Below are 17,673 nucleotides of genomic sequence, written 5' to 3'. Positions count from 1 at the left end.
AAACATGACAGAAATCAGAAAACAAGTGAAAATAGAATCCTTTCAGTCATATGCACAGCTAAACACATCTTCAAGAAGACTGTTCCAGAGTTTAGCTGCATAAAACTGAAACGCAGATTCCCCATGATTAGTTCTGACTCTGGCACCAGCAGGAGGCCGGTCCATGTTTAGTCCTGACTCTGGCACCAGCAGGAGAACGGTCTATGTTTAGTCCTGACTCTGGCACCAGCAGGAGGCCGGTCCATGTTTAGTCCTGACTCTGGCACCAGCAGGAGGCCGGTCCATGTTTAGTCCTGACTCTGGCACCAGCAGGAGGTCTGTCCATGTTTAGTCCTGACTCTGGCACCAGCAGGAGGCCGGTCCATGTTTAGTCCTGACTCTGGCACCAGCAGGAGGTCTGTCCATGTTTAGTCCTGACTCTGGCACCAGCAGGAGGCCGGTCCATGTTCATATGGCACAAAGTAAATTTTAAGCGTACTTCATTTGAATAGTAAATGTATAATGGCATGACAATGGAAGCAGAAACCCACAAGGTCAAAAAAGTGCAGAGCTGAAGTAACTCCTCAGGACACAGACTAAATATGTCCTGACAGAGACAAAGAGAGAGGTGGAAAAACACATCACAATCTGCCTCAGTCTGATTATAAGAGACTGGATCCAGCCATAACTCACACAGGAGCCACACGCGCTGCAGATACTTCAGCTACTTCAGCGAAACTATACAATTTACACATCCGCCGGACGGAATTAGACACAATCAAAATCACTGCATTAATCCTTTATTACTGATCCGGAAGCAAATTACATCAAGGCGAAACGAAGACTGACTAATTATCGAGCAATCAAGTTTGTGTCCTCAAATTTAGTAAAAATAGGTCAGTTTGAAGACAACTGATCCGATGGTAATTAGAGGGTGATTCAAGACTGGAGAAATGCAGGGCATGTGACATGTTTGAATGGAGGGATGGAGCAACGCTATAAAGAGAACATAAAAAAAAGCATTTAAACGTTTTATGCTGAGAATAAAACAGCATTTACATATGATATAAGGCTTTTTAGTTTATTACAATATACTAAAATGTAAAACAGCCAAATCAAAATGAGTTGCGTTTTGGCAAACCGCAAAGACTGCACTTATAACATTATCTTCCTTTGTTTTATTATGTAAATAAACTGGCAACTCTGTAGAACGCATGTGATTGTTGTAAGCTATTATCAGTCTTCTCTCACACGTGAACGCCCCCGGACGTGTTCAAAATGTGAACTTCGAGTAAATGTATAATCGCAACCACTGGTTCTCAGACCTTACCCACCAAGTACACCAGTAGTAGTACCAACCTATGATCATATTTGGCTTTCTGAGTACTAAAAGATTATGATACATACCAGGTTACATACTTTTATGGCTAAACATGGACTAAAATAAGACTAAATCTGTTCTAAAATGAGGCTAAACCATGTATAATGCAGTTCTAAACAATGATACACCAAAAAGTGTTGGACTGTATAATATTACATGGTATATGAGCCACATTTCAACACTCATTCAATTCACATTATACTCCTATACATTTACAGTTTGGCAGAGGCTAGAAACTAATGCAGCGTGGAATACTTCAACAATAAGGTCACATAATTCAAGTTATTAATCATTTTCAAAATATCAAAGGTTAATACAGCTTGCAATTTAACTGGATGAATAGATAAATGTGCTCCAAAACTCTTTAAACCACCCTAGACACTTGAGTCTTTCTTGTATTTGAAGGCCACGGAGCTGGTTAAAAATGAGACAGTGCACTTGAATGATGTGGATGCTCTGATAAGGTTAACACATGCTCTTATTGTTAAGCTGAAGTACTGCACCAATAAAAAGGATTGATTTGAATATACTCTGTATGTATGAAAAGTGATTTAAATCGCCAGCACAAAGTCAGGCTGTAGTTGACTTAAGACATTCAGCGCTGATCGATGAGACAACTAAAGGGGCAGAGCAAGACACCGGTAAAAGGTCTCAAAACCTTTCAGCATCTCTATGATCTAAACATGGATTACACACACTGAAAAGCACTGGACAACTGTGTATTTATATGTAAAAAGGAATAGTACGCTGCATTCACGCTTGCTGTTGTTTGGTTGTAAATGTAACCCATTTTAGTCCTGATCTAGTCCTGGTTTAGTCCTGATCTAGTCCTGGTTTAGTCATGGTTTAGTCCTGATCTAGTCCTGGTTTAGTCCTGATCTAGTCCTGGTTTAGTCATGGTTTAGTCCTGATCTAGTCCTGATCTAGTCCTGGTTTAGTCCTGGTTTAGTCCTGGTTTAGTCCTGGTTTAGTCCTGGTTTAGTCCTGGTTTAGTCCTGGTTTGGTTTAGTCCTGATCAAGTCCTGGTTTAGTCCTGATCTAGTCCTTGTTTAGTCCTTGTTTAGTCCTGATCTAGTCCTGGTTTAGTCCTGATCTAGTCCTGATCTAGTCCTGCTTTAGTCCTGCTTTAGTCCTGGTTTAGTCCTAGTTTGGTTTAGACCTGGTTTAGTCCTGGTTTAGTCCTGATCTAGTCCTGGTTTAGTCCTGGTTTAGTCCTGATCTAGACCTGGTTTAGTCCTGATCTAGTCCTGGTTTAGTCCTGGTTTGGTTTAGACCTGGTTTAGTCCTGGTTTAGTCCTGATCTAGTCCTGGTTTAGTCCTGGTTTAGTCCTGATCTAGACCTGGTTTAGTCCTGATCTAGTCCTGGTTTAGTCCTGGTTTGGTTTAGACCTGGTTTAGTCCTGGTTTAGTCCTGATCTAGTCCTGGTTTAGTCCTGGTTTAGTCCTGATCTAGACCTGGTTTAGTCCTGATCTAGTCCTGGTTTAGTCCTGGTTTGGTTTAGACCTGGTTTAGTCCTGGTTTAGTCCTGATCTAGTCCTGGTTTAGTCCTGGTTTAGTCCTGGTTTAGTCCTGGTTTAGTCCTTGTTTAGTCCTTGTTTAGTCCTGGTTTGGTCCTGATCTAGTCCTGGTTTAATCCTGATCTAGTCCTGGTTTAGAGATTGCAGATTACCAAATGCCTCTCCCCACTCTTCGCCCCGGCTTTGTCACACTGCTCACTGTCCCGTCCACAACAGACAACATCAGCTCCACTCCACATCCTCTTTCCTCAATCCACAGAGTCGCGCAGCATTTGTAGTTTGAGCGCATGAATCACTGTAACAACAGTAAAATCTCTGACGTTCTGCTCCTCCCTCTGCTCCGACACTAAGACTTTCCAGACTTCACTGAACTGATGGAAAAAGGGATTTAACTTTCCACAAAACAACATTTTCTTGACAGGCAGACGGTGCACATATGAGAACGTGTCACTGCTGCTCTGGACAAACACAGCCAAACAACGGTTTTCAGGTTGTTTACCAAGACACTTTTTGGTTACTTCAAGAAACGCAGCACAGCATACACAAACGCAATATATATTCTCATTAAAAAGCAATAAAGGTCATGTTTTCTGAAAGGCGTTGTCATGGAAAGCGTGTTGCCGGTCCACCCAGTGACTGCATATGTCTCAATAATGAATCATCGCCGGGTTTCTGCTTCTAAAGCTGGTGCCGAGGACGTCCTGTAAATTTATTCACTCGACCGGCCCGGTTCTCACACAAGCAAATGACTCGCCGCACGCGCGCTCACACACACCTCGCCTCGATATTGACTCTGTCTTATCTCCTAATTGGAAAAGCAGATAGACGGAGAGAAGGCTGAGAGAAAGCTCACCTAGTAATCAACTCTCGCTCAAAGACTAAAACCCATTTCACGGATCAATGTCCTCTTTCTCTTGGCCCGTGCGTGTGCCCCCGTCTGTCAGTCCATTCAGTGTCAGTCAGACTTTCTGTTTATCGCAGCGTCATTATCGTTCTGAAGGTTTGGAGCGCGCGTAACAGGTGAGACGGACGCAGTGGTTTGCATCTGTCTCAGCCTGACAGATCTGTAAAGTTGTACAAAGCTGTGTGAAAGCCACGAGCCTGTCAAGTACAAGATAATAAGCGTCTATATGCCATGTTTTAAGATTGCACAATCAATTCATCAGTAAATGAAACCTTTCTGGCATTTCAATGGGGCATGTGTTTGGATGTCATGAAAGGTCTGCATTATTCTTGGAACAGTAAGAGTGACTCTGAGGCTCACCCTTCTAAACGAACATCAGGCAGAGTTCGGTTGAGAGCGATCATCTCTGAGGCCATGAGGTTGAACTGGTTGATTTTGAACATCTCTTTCATTTTCTCCTGGTTCTCTTTCGGGATGACCACAGGTTTGCCCCCTTCACCAGGCCCGTCTCGCGGTTTTACCAGGGTATCTGCAGAAAAAACACACATAATATCTTTATACATTACACACACATACATATATGTGGGCGGGGTTTGGGCGCTCACCGTCTCTCCCGGGCAGCCCGCGCTCCTTCTTGTCGTCGCACTTGTTGCACTCACTGAAGTAGAGCAGGATGAACATGTCGAGCATCACCCACACCAGAGAGGTGGCCAGGACCACCTTACAGTAGGCAAACCTCCGCATGCTGCAAACAGGAGGAAACATACATGAGCCGGTCATGAAAGAGAAATGTTTGAGTTCTGCTGAGGTGAGGACTGACGCTGCGCCCACAGCTCCTAAAGCTCAGGAGGGAGAACGCTCAGCTTCCTCTCACATTGCCTGCCTTTCTCATTACTCCATCAGACTTCTGCTTTACGCCCGAGTATCTTCTCAACACCTCCATCTGTCTTTCCCCAGCATGTCTGACTCCCGGCTCTTATCTGTCGGCTGCTTATCAGCCATTCTGCAAATGGTCACCTCCACGCTGACAGGAGCGCCGGGATGCATTCTAAACTATTACTGAAGACCTGTCAGTGAGCGAGTCTGAGATGTACTTCCATTCACTTCATTATAAGCGTTTTTATTGTTATTACATAGGTTGTTTTAGCTGGGGAAAAGCTGAAGGAAGACTAGTCTCGACTAGTACCAGGGTTAGTTGGGGTACAGTGCAGACCCGGCGTGTGGCGGGGCACTGAGTGGACTGTAGGTGCAAGGCCGGCACACGGCGCAGAGACCGGAGCTGTGATAGTAATGGCTTTTCTTTGGCAGGCAGCAGGAGACAGACACAAGCACATTAAAATTCTCCGGCTCTCCCTCCACTCTCCTCTCGGGCTGAGTCATTGCATCAGTGATCCCTCAGGTTCAGCAACAAGCAGAAGGAGAAAATTAATTTGGCCATGGTGATTTGTCTCATGTCTCTGGGAGGAAAAAGGTATTTGTGCCGAGCTTAGCTTTGCTTAGTTTAGCTTCGCCTTGCTGCTGCTGCAGCAGAGGAGGCAGACGTGCACACTGCATTTATAAATTCCTCTTGATAAGTTTCCGGCCACTCAAAGTGCACTCACAGCACGGGAATATAGTCTGTCTATTCCCAGCCATGTCTTTCTCCTGCTATACTTTTCAAAGATTTACATAACAGAGAGGTAATTCTTTCTTATATTCACAATATTAGAATTAATTTGAGGCCGACTCATCTGTGCCCATGACTCGGATGTATTTATTTTATACAGATACATTTTACATAAGCCTGTACGCCGCTCATAATGAAGCTCAGAAGAGAAACACAGCACTGTTTTCCATCATATATTTCTGAATATTAACAGAAATATTTTGACACCAATATCAAAAGGTCTAAAGGCAGACTCACTAGCATCAGTCTGATCCAGGACAACTATGGAACACTTTATTGTCCCATAGGGAAATTTGTCCTCTGCATTTGACCCATCCTTCAATGCTACTAGGGCGTCCCCTCAGGAGCAGTGGTGACTGCAGTGCTCGGGGGCCCTCGGGGGCCAGATCTTTGTGCTGGACATAGTCAGGACGACCGTAGCTGGGGGATTATGGCAGTGGGACAAATAGTAAAGCAGTTTTGTGCTATGTAAAAAGAAGAGAGCAGAGTGCCAAGTAACAAGTGAAAAGGCTCTATAAGCTTTACTAAACTAGCAAAACTAAACCAATATTATATTTCCCATAATCCAGCTCTTCAAATACTTTGGTCATGTGATTCTCTGTAGCCTAAATAAATAAATGAATAAAAAAGACAATGGAATTAAATGTTCAACATAAATAAAAATAATTTCTTTAATGTGGTCCTAGACATATAATTCTGAAAGGGCATGTTTTCCTGTATCAAAATTGTTCAAGGCAAGGCAAGGCAAGGCAAGTTTATTTGTAGAGCACATTTCATACACAAGGCAATTCAAAGTGCTTCACACAGCAGGAAAAATGCATTCAAATCACAAAGAAATTACAGAAACAGAAATACAATAAAATTAACTAAATTAAAAATTATCAATCCAACTGATTTTCTAAACTAATAAAATCACAAACAAAAGAGAAGAGTGCAAAGATAAAAATTAACTACAATAAAATTAACTAAATTAAAAATTATCAATCCAACTGATTTTCTAAACTAATAAAATCACAAACAAAAGAGAAGAGTGCAAAGAAAAAATCCTTTCAGTCATATGCGCAGCTAAACAAAACAGTTTTTAGCTTAGATTTGAACATTGTCAGAGTAGAAGCCTGTCTCACACAAGTTCAAACAAGTATCTAGTTCCAGTTAGTGTCTGGGTATCAACCTTGAATATGACAGAAGATAGTTTTGTTGCAGATGAAATTGTGTTAATACAATAATTGCAACCCTTGTGATTTCCTGATTAAATCAAGTTTGAATTGAGCTTTTAGTTACAATTTTGCAAATAAACTAGAATGCGTACAGTACACACTTACGTGTGAAAGTACCTATAGTATCTATACGGCTGGACAAAGGGGTATATCTCTATCTTCGATTTCTGTTCATAACTCATGATAATAATAAGTCTTCTTCCTTTTGTTTACACTTTGTGGGCTTTTCAGCACAGTGTGAAGTTGTGTTAGCAGCACTTGATGCTAATTATATAACTCTTTGGCAAACTTTTCTGAGAGAAACTACAGTCTTTATGTCCCATGACGTGGCGTTAGTTTAGGACAGTTTTTGGGCACATTTTGTACTAAAGCTGTGTAACACAAATCTGTCCGCAGAGGTTTTTTTTAAAGAAATGAAGGGAGCGCTGCACTGTCACGTGTGTTATCACCTTTTCCTGAAAACGCAAACATGAGCAAAATAAAGCCTCAGATAAATTCCCGGTGGATATGTGTGCGTCACGGTGGACAGTGGGCAGCTCGAGTCGCTGTAGCATGTAGAGACGTGCATCAGGTCTGTGAGTGAGAGGAGGAGCAAATATTTACACTTTCTATCAGTATTTACAACACGGGCACATGTACATCTTGTGCCAAATTATATCAATATATTTTAAATGTCAATATATCACACAGTCCAAACTAGTATTCTGTTTAAAAAACAATTTGGATAAAAGTTCTTATCAGCGATCCCCTCCAATTCCTCCTGACATCGCGGATATCCTCGTGCAGTTATCAGTCCGCCTGTCCCACTGTTTAGATGACTCCTCTCAAAAAATTCCACAGATTCCAGGACTGGCAGGAAGTCTAAAATCCAGCGGCCGGCTCTCTTCTCCCTTACACTCTCAGGAGTCAGTCTGGAGAGGTCCTGGTTTGACCTCCATGGAGTAATGTGGTACAACTTCACTGCTGCGCCAGAGAAAAATCTCAACTTCAGCCTCTGGTAGAGCAAGCACAGACAGCCCGGGCAAATATGCTGAAAACATGACTGCTGAGCTGATCCATCACATTGACGCACGTTTATTCTAGTGCACAAAGTCGTGTCAAAAGCCTGTCAGGGAGATGTCAACTGTTTTCACCCAAAGCCTTTAGATCAGGCCCGGTGTAAAGAAAGCAGACAGCTGTGCTCGGAGCAGTGGAAAGGAAGGTTTTTTTTACTCTTTCAGCCATAAAAGGCACGAGCACATACTGGGGCTGAAGGATTTTGGAGGAATATCAAATTGTGCTTAGTATTGTGAGGTGATATAGCCATTATTATTTACTTATTTACATCTTATTTCTTTAAATCAAGCTCACGATCACAATATGTAGGCAAAATTATTCAGTGAATTGATACAGGTCACAATATAATCCTAAGAACTTCAATAAAACAAACAATTATGACATTTTTAAAGGCAAATGTGGGTGATTTCAATTAGATCTAAGAAAGTAAACATGTGAAATGTGAAGTGCTTTTATTCTTTATCTGGCTGATAATGTCAAAATTTACTTTACTTAATCAGTCAGAAAGTTTGATTCCATAAAGCTGGTCACATACCCGAGGAGTGAAGACAATGTCAATGTAAGTGAACAAAGGTTTTCAGTGTCAAATATCATGAATAATTGTAAAATAATCTGACTAAACTGTAACAGAAATATGAACCAAACTGAGTCAATGACCTCAATTTCCGAACGCACTCGTAATTAACAACACGGTTAGCAGGTTTCAAGCAGACAAGACTCGACTGTGATCATCTTGCGGCCCCTGCACGCTTATAGAGTGGTTTGTTGCACTACATCTCTAATCAGGCATGGCAGAGGACACCCCGGCTCTTCGCTGCAGCCCCGGGCCCTGCTTCTTTTTCGCATCTGTGTCAGTTTGTTTTATGCATGGCCTTATTATCCTCTGAAGTGTCTTTTAGAAACAGCCCAGTTCACCCTTTGCCTCTCATAACCAAACCGCTCACGTATCACGTTCCTCGCGTCGTGTTTTCAGAACCGCCGTTTTGGCTTTTCCTTTGCACTCGCTGCCGCCCCATCCCCCGATTCCCTCTCTCCTTTTCGCTCCCTGATGATGTCGTCTTTTCAGGAGTGGTTGCCATCACTACTGCGCGCCCCGGACACAATTTGCCCCCTCACATCCTCCCGTGTGCCTTTCTCCATAGGCCTAATCCCTCTCTTTAAAGATTGCACAAGCGGCTTCTCTCACAAACCGACCCGAAGCTCGACAACGGCACATTTATGAGTCTCGGCTCCTCCCAACTGGGGATTCTTAGTTTATTATTGTTAGTCAATATTGAGAGGAAGTAAAAAGGGTCCAAAGTGTTACAGCCTAGTGATTTTTGGTTCTGTTTATTTCATTTGTTGCCTATAAAGCCAACCTTTACGTCGTTTCACAAATAGATGATACTGTGGAGACGAAATAAGATGGGAGAGTTTGTGAGCTGCGAGAACGCTCCGAATCAATAAAGATTTGTAGGTTTCTAAATTCATCACAGTGGATTTGGGTCAAAGCCAAACAGATAAGCACAGGAACGTTACGGTTAAACAAACCAGTGTTGATATTGCCAGCTGTTGAATCATTTTGTGTACAAATTGTGCTCTATGAATAAATTAACCCTTGCCAAGATATTGAGTTTGAATCAAAATGTAGTCAAACAGTTTTAGTGCATATGTATATATGTGTATGTATATATGTGTATGTATATATGTGTACATATGTATATATGTGTATATGTATATATGTATATATGTGTATGTATATATGTGTATGTATATATGTATATATGTGTATAGTTGAAACACTAGACTTACACAAACACAATTCCCTGCTGATAAACTGAATAATCTGGACGTGGCTGTGAACTGCTAGTGACATTTCTGGATGGATTTTGAATATTATTAATTATCCCAGCATTTGCTCAGTTCATTTTCTGATAAGACGTCTCTCCGCTCCGTGTCCCCTGAGTGTGTTCCAAATGACTTGTTCTGCCTTGACGCCGTGTGTAAAAGCTGTGGATGTTGGAAGCCTCCTCATATGAGATAGCTGCAGCTCGCCGTGTCTGTCCTCGGGTCATTTTGGCTTGATAAGCTCAATCGTTTCCAAGACGACGCTGATGGGAGGAGTGATTTTCTCTACTGCTGTAACGTCTCTGAACTGGAGCGGAACGAGACATGGGATAATATTAGGAAATACTGGGAGGAGAAGGTGTCTGAGGACATGGCTCAATTTAAGACACAGAAAACGCACCAAGGTCACAATGTGAAGACTAAAGCAGGACTTTCACTGACTTCTCCTTAACAGCTGCAATAATATGTTTGTATTTATCCTGTCTACATCTCTTTGCATTTGTGGGAATATTTAGTCATTTTTCTCTTCTACAATAAGAGCTGAGCCGTAGAAAGTCGAATAGGTAACTTCTAGGACTAATTATAGATTCTAACTAAATACTAAAGTGGTCATGTTTTTAAACTAAATTGTATTTTAGTAAAAAGGTTTGACTGGGATGCTCCTGCTTTAGGGTTCATGGAATTATGATATTGTCTGGAGAATTATATCACACTTCCAGCTTTGTTATTGTGCCAGCTTAGGTCCTGGACTGAACCAGGCTCAAAGACAAAGGCTAAACCAGGAAGACATTTAGAACAAATCGGGTAAAAACTCATCTGAAAACCAGGACTAAACCAGATCTTTTTAACCAGGTCTAAACCAGGATAAACAGGATAAACATGACTCAACCAGGATCATAAACCCGCCATTAAAACAGGACATCAGAGGACACACATTTTGCTAATGTAGAAACAATGCAAATTTACGAAACCATAAAAAAATAAGGATGAAAAATCAAAACAAAAAACCTCTGAATAAAGCAGATATAAACCAGGACAAAATGAGAATAAAGGAAATCATTTAATTTGTTATTTCTTTAATTCGAATTAGATTATTTATCTGTGACTATTCAGGTCACAATATAATTTCAGGAACAACTTCTACTGCTAAAATTAAGTCATTTACAATCACTCAATCTATTTGGAAATCTGGGGGGAAATTCAAACTAAACCGGGATCAAGCCAGGTCAAAAATAAGAATTACCCAGGACTTAACCAGCACTAAACTAGGTCTAAATCAGGCCTAAACCAGGGCTGTAAAGGGTACACACGATGGAACACAGTATTGCACAAAATCTATAGGCCCAGAGCTCAATTACTTGGTGTGGATGAACAAACGTGCTCTGCAACAGCTGGTGCGAGAGCCTGGAGGCATTCATTTCCAGGTCGTGACCTTGAGAGAGTGAAACAGAGGGGAGCTAGGGGTAACAAATGCTAGTGGCAAGTGTGTTTATCATATGAGCATAAAATACAAAGGCGGGACAATTAATTTAGTAAGCTTGTAGCTACAGGGTGCAGGTGACGGAGAGGTTAAAGCTCCCAACACTGAGGAGACTGTAAATAGGAACCAAAGCCTTGGTGCCAATAATATCTCTGTGGGACGAGCGTATGGGGCACGTAGTAACGGTGTTGTACCATGCAAGTCTAGTTAGATAACCAATCAGCAGCAGGCACCAAGCTTTGAATGCAATTATCTAGGAATAGTGTTACTACATTTAAGTTATAATACTGTTCATTTTGTTTGTGTTTGTACGGTGTTGGACTGGACAAGCAGGAAACGATAGAAATTAGTAGCATAATGTCTTCGATTTTGTCACCACATTTTAAAGCTGGCAGTATTTCTAAAACAGAATAGTTAAAAGTGAATGATTGTCAACGTGAGTCAGCTCCAGAATGAACTGGCCATCGTCCAGAGTCCACAGTAAATGGAAAAGGCTCGTTTTGTGCTTTGCCGGTGCTGCTGTGGCATTGTGGGGTCGATTCTCAGCCACGAGCATTTGCCGAATGTCTCTGCCCTCTCTCTCCCCATTTCAAGCTACAACTGCCCTGTAATCCAAAGTAAAACCTTCTCACTGATACAGAAATAGAGGAATGAATCTAACAGTTTTGCAAAACGTAAGGCCAGTTTTACAAAAGCAGGTGAACATGTGGCTACACTTACATTTACACAGACAAATCTAATAGTCTAAAAGCGGTGAGCCGGGCCAGAGTCGGGGAGAGGTTTTACAAACTGCTGACTCAAAATGCCTATGGCAGCGCAACAGTCCCAAACAAAATTGATTATCAATTTAAAGGTTGGCACTGAAGCAAAGTGGAATTAAACACTTCAAAGTCCAATCAGCCGAGCATTTTTAGCCCAATCAATACACATTACTGTCACAGCGTGGCTCCCCTGACAGCGCAGAGCCGACGAGCTAACCAGACACTGTACGCACTGTACATGTGCAACAGTCCGTTACCACACATACGCAGGGTACCACAGAGACACGCCCTCCATCACAGTGACGCCAGAGGGAAGAACCTTTCACAAGTCATGACTCAACACAACACTATTCTCACTTCCACGTGGTTCCACATCATGAGGCTTTGCACAAACATCCTCAGTGGTGAGAAACGCTACACTTCATGGTTAAATACCATGCGTGTGACTCTGGACTCTGCCGTACTCTACCTGAAGTGATTTGGGGTCTCTGCTGAGATGTACAGGGCGCTCCACCAGTGGAGTGGGCGGAGCTTCAGAGATCCCACTTCCTCTTTGGCCTGTCACTCAAACATGCTCCTGAAAGACACAAAACAGACGGCACATAAATACAAAGGCTTTTTCTGTATTGGACGTAGAGATAAGGAGAAAAGACTGGTTTAGAAGTGAGACCTTGATGTAACTGGTATTGTTCATATCCACAGCAGACAATAACCATATATGGTCAGATATTTACACTGTATTCCAATCTTGAAATCATATGCAGCAGCTCCTAAGATGCTGACACATTACAGAAAAATCTCAAATTGGCAGAATCTACGAAGAGGCCTGAGAAGATAATCGAAACTGTGTGCATTGCAACAGAAGTAAACAAGGTACAAAATAACACAAACGTTCTGAGGAACTGTTGAGCAGGAGGAACAATATTTTTGCCTTTGACGGAGCAGCGTTTAGACTTTGAAGGAAGAAGTGTATCTACTTTTTGTGTTAAATGTTAATTATTAAGTCTGTAATTGGTATGTTTATCATAAAATCAATACTGAAAGCCATTTACCGGTATATTTTGTTTTTGAAAATTCTAATTGAAAATCGAGATGAATCAATAGAAGGAAAGAAAATCTTGACTTTCTTGTAAATGAACTTACAAAACAACATCGATTACAAGTCATTAAAAGTTCATATACTTTGAATTTCTTTTTCAAGTTCCAGTCTCAAAAGTTATTGAAAAAATAGGCTTTCCAATCAGACCTCAAGGACATCGGGGCCCAGAGTCGCTGCAGGAAACCCAGAGAAACGCCGTCAGTCACCAGGCTCTATCAGACTTCCTGCCAGTGCACATGGTAATAACAGTAATCTCTCCTACGCAAAGCGCTCTCACCCACACAAGAGTCACAGTGGCATCTGCACTTCAGTCAGAACAATGCCGCCAACGTGATATGCTTAAACCCATTTGCCCAGTTTACCGCTATCATCAATGAATAATAAACACAGCCTGCGTTTCACATCAAAGGGCAGCGTTTCAAACTAGAGCTGCAAGATTAAACAAAACTGAATTCAAATCACAATTAGCGAATCGCAAAGGTTACAAAGTAGTGAACAGACCCTAATTTCAGCTTCAATCACGATGCGTTTAAAACCCCCAGCCTTTTGCTCACTCTAAGAGTTCACACTTCTCTTAAATGAAATCCTCTTGTCACTCACCAATAGGAGGAGAGGGAAAAGTGTGGACATAGAACTTTATTAAACAGAGAACATCTGAACCATGATACAACTATTTCACCAAAACAACTATGCACAAAAAAATATCTGTACTGTCTTCCTTTAGAAAATGTTAAATTATTTAACATGTAAAGCTACTGAAGGTTTATAATATACACTGTGGGCCACTAGGGCTGGAGGCTTTTATATGTAAAGTCAATAAATCAGTTGATGGCGTCTTAAGCTGGGCTTACACTGTGCGATTTTTGAATCTTAGTCGCACAACAATTTTAAAATCAGGCTAAATTTTGGATCCTCCATGCATCTGTTTTGTACAGGGTTACGAGCTGCGGGCAGGGTATTGTCCCGTACTTCACGATACAACACGTATCCTGACACAGGGTATACAGTATCCCAATACTTGGAACTTGTTACGACATGTGTCCCAATACATGGATAGTCTTTAAAAGCCTGTCTTCAAAGTTTACTAAGTTGATGTTTTGATTATGTCGTATAACAAAATGCATTGAAATGTTATGTTCACAAAGTCCTTAACATCAGAATACAATTGTCCTATGAATAATTCACCCTTTCAGCTCAGCAGATTCAGCCTTTTAAAGTATCACGTAATGGGATATGATTTTGCTTTGTGAGGAATTGCTAAAAAGACCTTGAGATATTGCCATTAAAACAGAGTTTCACTTAGTGTCTGGTACAAACTGGTTTCATTGTCTCTCCTCCTTGCCCACTCTTTACAGTGTGATGTGAAGACCTATTTGTAAAAACTGTAATTACAGTATACACAAAAGTCTTTAGTGGCAAAGCCTCTGACTTCAAACAAAGCAGTGCTAACAATCAAAGATTTGCTCATCGTTTCTGTTCAGATCTTGTAGTGTAAACTCTGTACAGGCTACACACACCTGCACCTGGAGCTTGGGCTCTGCTCGTATGATTCAATCGCAGTGTGAGTTTGGGAAGGATTAGTCTTAAAACCATACAAATTCACACAGTGCAAACCCAGCTTTAGTCAAATAATGATGTTATTAGGATTATAAAGATTTATATGGACAAGAGCTGAGAGGAGGAAAGCATGACATTTTAGCCACTTCGCTTATGAAGGTGCTGTTTACATTTCTGTGTATAATCTTTGTCTTTATGAAAGACATTATCATTATTTTGAGAGCTTTTGCCAGCACCACACTGCTTGACCCAGAATGTATTTAGTCAACTACAGCTATTGTCAACTGAACGTAGATTTAAAGAAGTCATTTGTAAACATGTTATCAATAGTAGAAAAAAGCTTCAGTTGTAGTCATCTGGACTCAGTTAGAAAAAAAAAAAATAGACGTTTCGACTCTCATCCAAGAGTCATTGTCAATAACAGGAATGTTATCAATACTACAACATCGACATCTATACTCTACTACTATACTGCATGAGAACACCCAGAGGTCAAACAGAACTGGCAGAGCTGGAGAAGAGGCGGCTGGTGGGACGACACACACGTGAGCGCTGATGGCTCATTTCTCTGGACTAATCTGCTATTTTGGAGAAACCCGTGGAGAATGGAGATGAGTGTGCATGTCCTTCAGCCTGGTCCTTGGCCTACTTCAGAGCCAAGTCATCCTTCACCGCACAGGGACTTCAGACTGGCAGCTTGTAAAGGGGAGCGTTAGAATTTGTATTACAACTTCGGCCATACCATAAATCTCCCGCGCCGGAGGGGCTGTATCTCACTTCTTTACATTTTCTGCTACATTTGAATATTATGAAAAAGTGACGGTCTAGTTTATCGTTCTCTGCAGCTGAGCCATCCGTCACGCGGGCAACGCTGTCAGGAGCGAGGGCGCCTGAAGGGTACGAGCTAGGATATTGGTCAGGAGCATCTGGATTTGCTGATCGTGCATGTTTAGTGAGTTTGTTTAGGTGAATGTTGTAGGACTGTAAACCTCGGAGTCTTGGTCGACCAAACTGTTTTTAGTCGACATGGGCTGGGCAGTATGGAAAAAGAAATAATCAAGATGTTGTTTTTTCTCATATCGATTGAGAATTTATTTAATCTTTTCAAAAACATAAATAAAATGGCTTTTAGTGACAACTTCATGAACAGAAACTCTTAATATGTGCAATTTAACATACAAAAAATATTAAATTCCTTCAAAGTCTGAGCGTCAAACCACATATTTTCATTGGCATAATATTGTAGACCGCTCGATTCAAGTTAATTCAGTTGACTTATTATTTTGGTGACATTTCAAAGGATTCATGTCCACAACAGCCGACAAAAGAAGGCATGCAGTGAGTTATCTGGAGATTTGGGTGTGAATTATGAGTTTATTCTGTCTTTTTTACTGATAAATACAAGGTTTACTAGTAGTTTTTTTCTGTAAATATTTGTAATTGTGTGATCTCCTGTGGTCTTGTGCACTTTGAGAACAGATACATGGCCAAATCGTAGCGATACATGCCCCTCTTGTCGACTAAGTATTTCTTTAGTTGACAACGCCCCGTTTTAGCCGACTAATCGAATAGAAGGCAGGCTTTTAGCTAGAGGGCCGTCTTCCCGTCTTTTGGAAGGGGTATCTCAACATGTGGACGGACATTTTCGAGTGCAAGGACGGTGTAATTTTTATTAATACATTTTAGAAAAGTTTTTAAATCGGTCCGGGAAGCGCTTGATGATAGTCCACCGTGGTCCGTGCCATGACAGTTGAGTGTTTACAAGTGTTTACAAGTGTTTATTGAGCTTTCATGTTCTGAACAGTTTCAGAGACCACATGGTACATTTTATTTCATTTATTTGTATTAACCTTAATTTAACCAGAGATTGAGCCCTCTTTTTCAAGGATGAAGCATTACAAAGAAAGTAATATTATTTTCTCATCGCTGTGGTATAACAATTATCAAGCCTATTCCTTAGTATCAAAACTGACAGAGAATATTTTATTCACTAATCTGCACATTACGGATAATGGTATTTATTACACCCCACTGGGATTAATACATTCTACACGGAAAACTCGACACAGAAAAAATGACTGAACTTAATCCTCCTCCCATATTCTACATGAAAGTTCCCTGCCCCCAAAGCCGTCTCTTCAAGTGTGATTCATACAACTCCCCTTTCATTCCACATGTCCCCACATTGCACCAGCGAAAAAGGAGAAGCAAATCTACAAACTGTAAAACAGCTCCTATAAATAACACTCAAATCCCTCGACAATCACAAAATGCGCCCACACAAAACCAGATAGCATCAAAGTGTGAAGAGCGCATCACTGTCACTCTCGGCAACAAACTTCCTCTTCTACATAGCTATGAAAAAAATACACCATTGCAATTTATCTGATTTGCAAGATGTTTTTTTTTTTTTTTATCATTTTGGAAAAGCAACAAATGTAGTGAAATGTCTGACGTAATCGAGTCTTCACAACAATAAACGTTTAGCAGGTTTTAAACATAACAAGATGTTTCCCATGGACTTTTCAAATTTGATTCATTTTGATTGTATTAGTGTATTAGTTTTAATATTTGAGTGAATAGTGAGCCAGTCTGCTGTGCTCAAAGCCGTGTGGAGTTATATGAATGTAGACACTTGAGCCAATGACTGACTTCATAATGTTTCTTTGGGCTTGGGGCCAAGAGTGCAGCTGAAGTGCAGCGTCCACCTCAGCACTTCCTGCACCTGAACGCTCATTGTTGCTTTATGAAAGACCTCTGACTCAGACTGAGGAAAAGTCACATTAAAGAAAGAGGGGAATCAAAACCTAATCGACCGGGTAATGTAAGCGCAGCCAGGACAACCATAGTCTGGAAAAACAAAAGGAGAGGCTGCAAAACTTTTCATATTCAAATATTATTTATAACAAACTGCTAACATTGTGTTGTTGTATTTTAAAAAGAGATAATGGAAAACCACTTTGAACAAATCATAATGAAACATAACAAACATTTTATAAAATATATCCTTGTTGCTTTGTACCTATGTAAAGCCTTTTTAAATCAGTTCTCCACTTCTTCTCACGCTGTAAGTTCAAAAATGCATTGCTGAAGTAAAATTTTAAAACCTTTTTTGCATTCTTAAAGCCCTGTGTTGAGAGCTCAAACAGTTTGACCGTTTTGATCTAAACATACAATCCAAACTTCCTTTTTACAACATACATGCTTTATTGTTCCCTCTCGTGTTGT

At 40.9% G+C, this 17,673-nt stretch overlaps 1 protein-coding gene across 2 annotated transcripts in view; it reads right to left on the bottom strand.

The window, feature by feature from the left end:
- The window catches only part of galnt1 (UDP-N-acetyl-alpha-D-galactosamine:polypeptide N-acetylgalactosaminyltransferase 1), a 55,620-nt gene that overhangs the window by 17,752 nt on the left and 20,195 nt on the right, over positions 1 to 17,673 (bottom strand). For both annotated transcript variants that reach the window (XM_072460193.1, XM_072460192.1), the window contains exons 2-4: positions 12,259 to 12,366; positions 4,388 to 4,527; positions 4,143 to 4,311 (exon numbers count right to left, since the gene is read on the bottom strand). In XM_072460193.1, the coding sequence (XP_072316294.1) occupies positions 4,143 to 4,311; positions 4,388 to 4,526 (308 nt within the window). In that variant the 5' untranslated portion in view covers position 4,527; positions 12,259 to 12,366. The remainder of the gene's footprint in view (positions 1 to 4,142; positions 4,312 to 4,387; positions 4,528 to 12,258; positions 12,367 to 17,673) is intronic.

The sequence above is a fragment of the Eucyclogobius newberryi genome, unplaced genomic scaffold, assembly GCF_026437365.1.
Source record: "Eucyclogobius newberryi isolate DKJ021-1_F unplaced genomic scaffold, fEucNew1.0.hap1 SCAF_3, whole genome shotgun sequence".
Classification (NCBI taxonomy): Eukaryota; Metazoa; Chordata; class Actinopteri; order Gobiiformes; family Gobiidae; genus Eucyclogobius; species Eucyclogobius newberryi.
The sequence above is the reverse complement of the archived record's forward strand: the minus strand, read 5'-3'. Positions and strand labels throughout refer to the sequence as shown.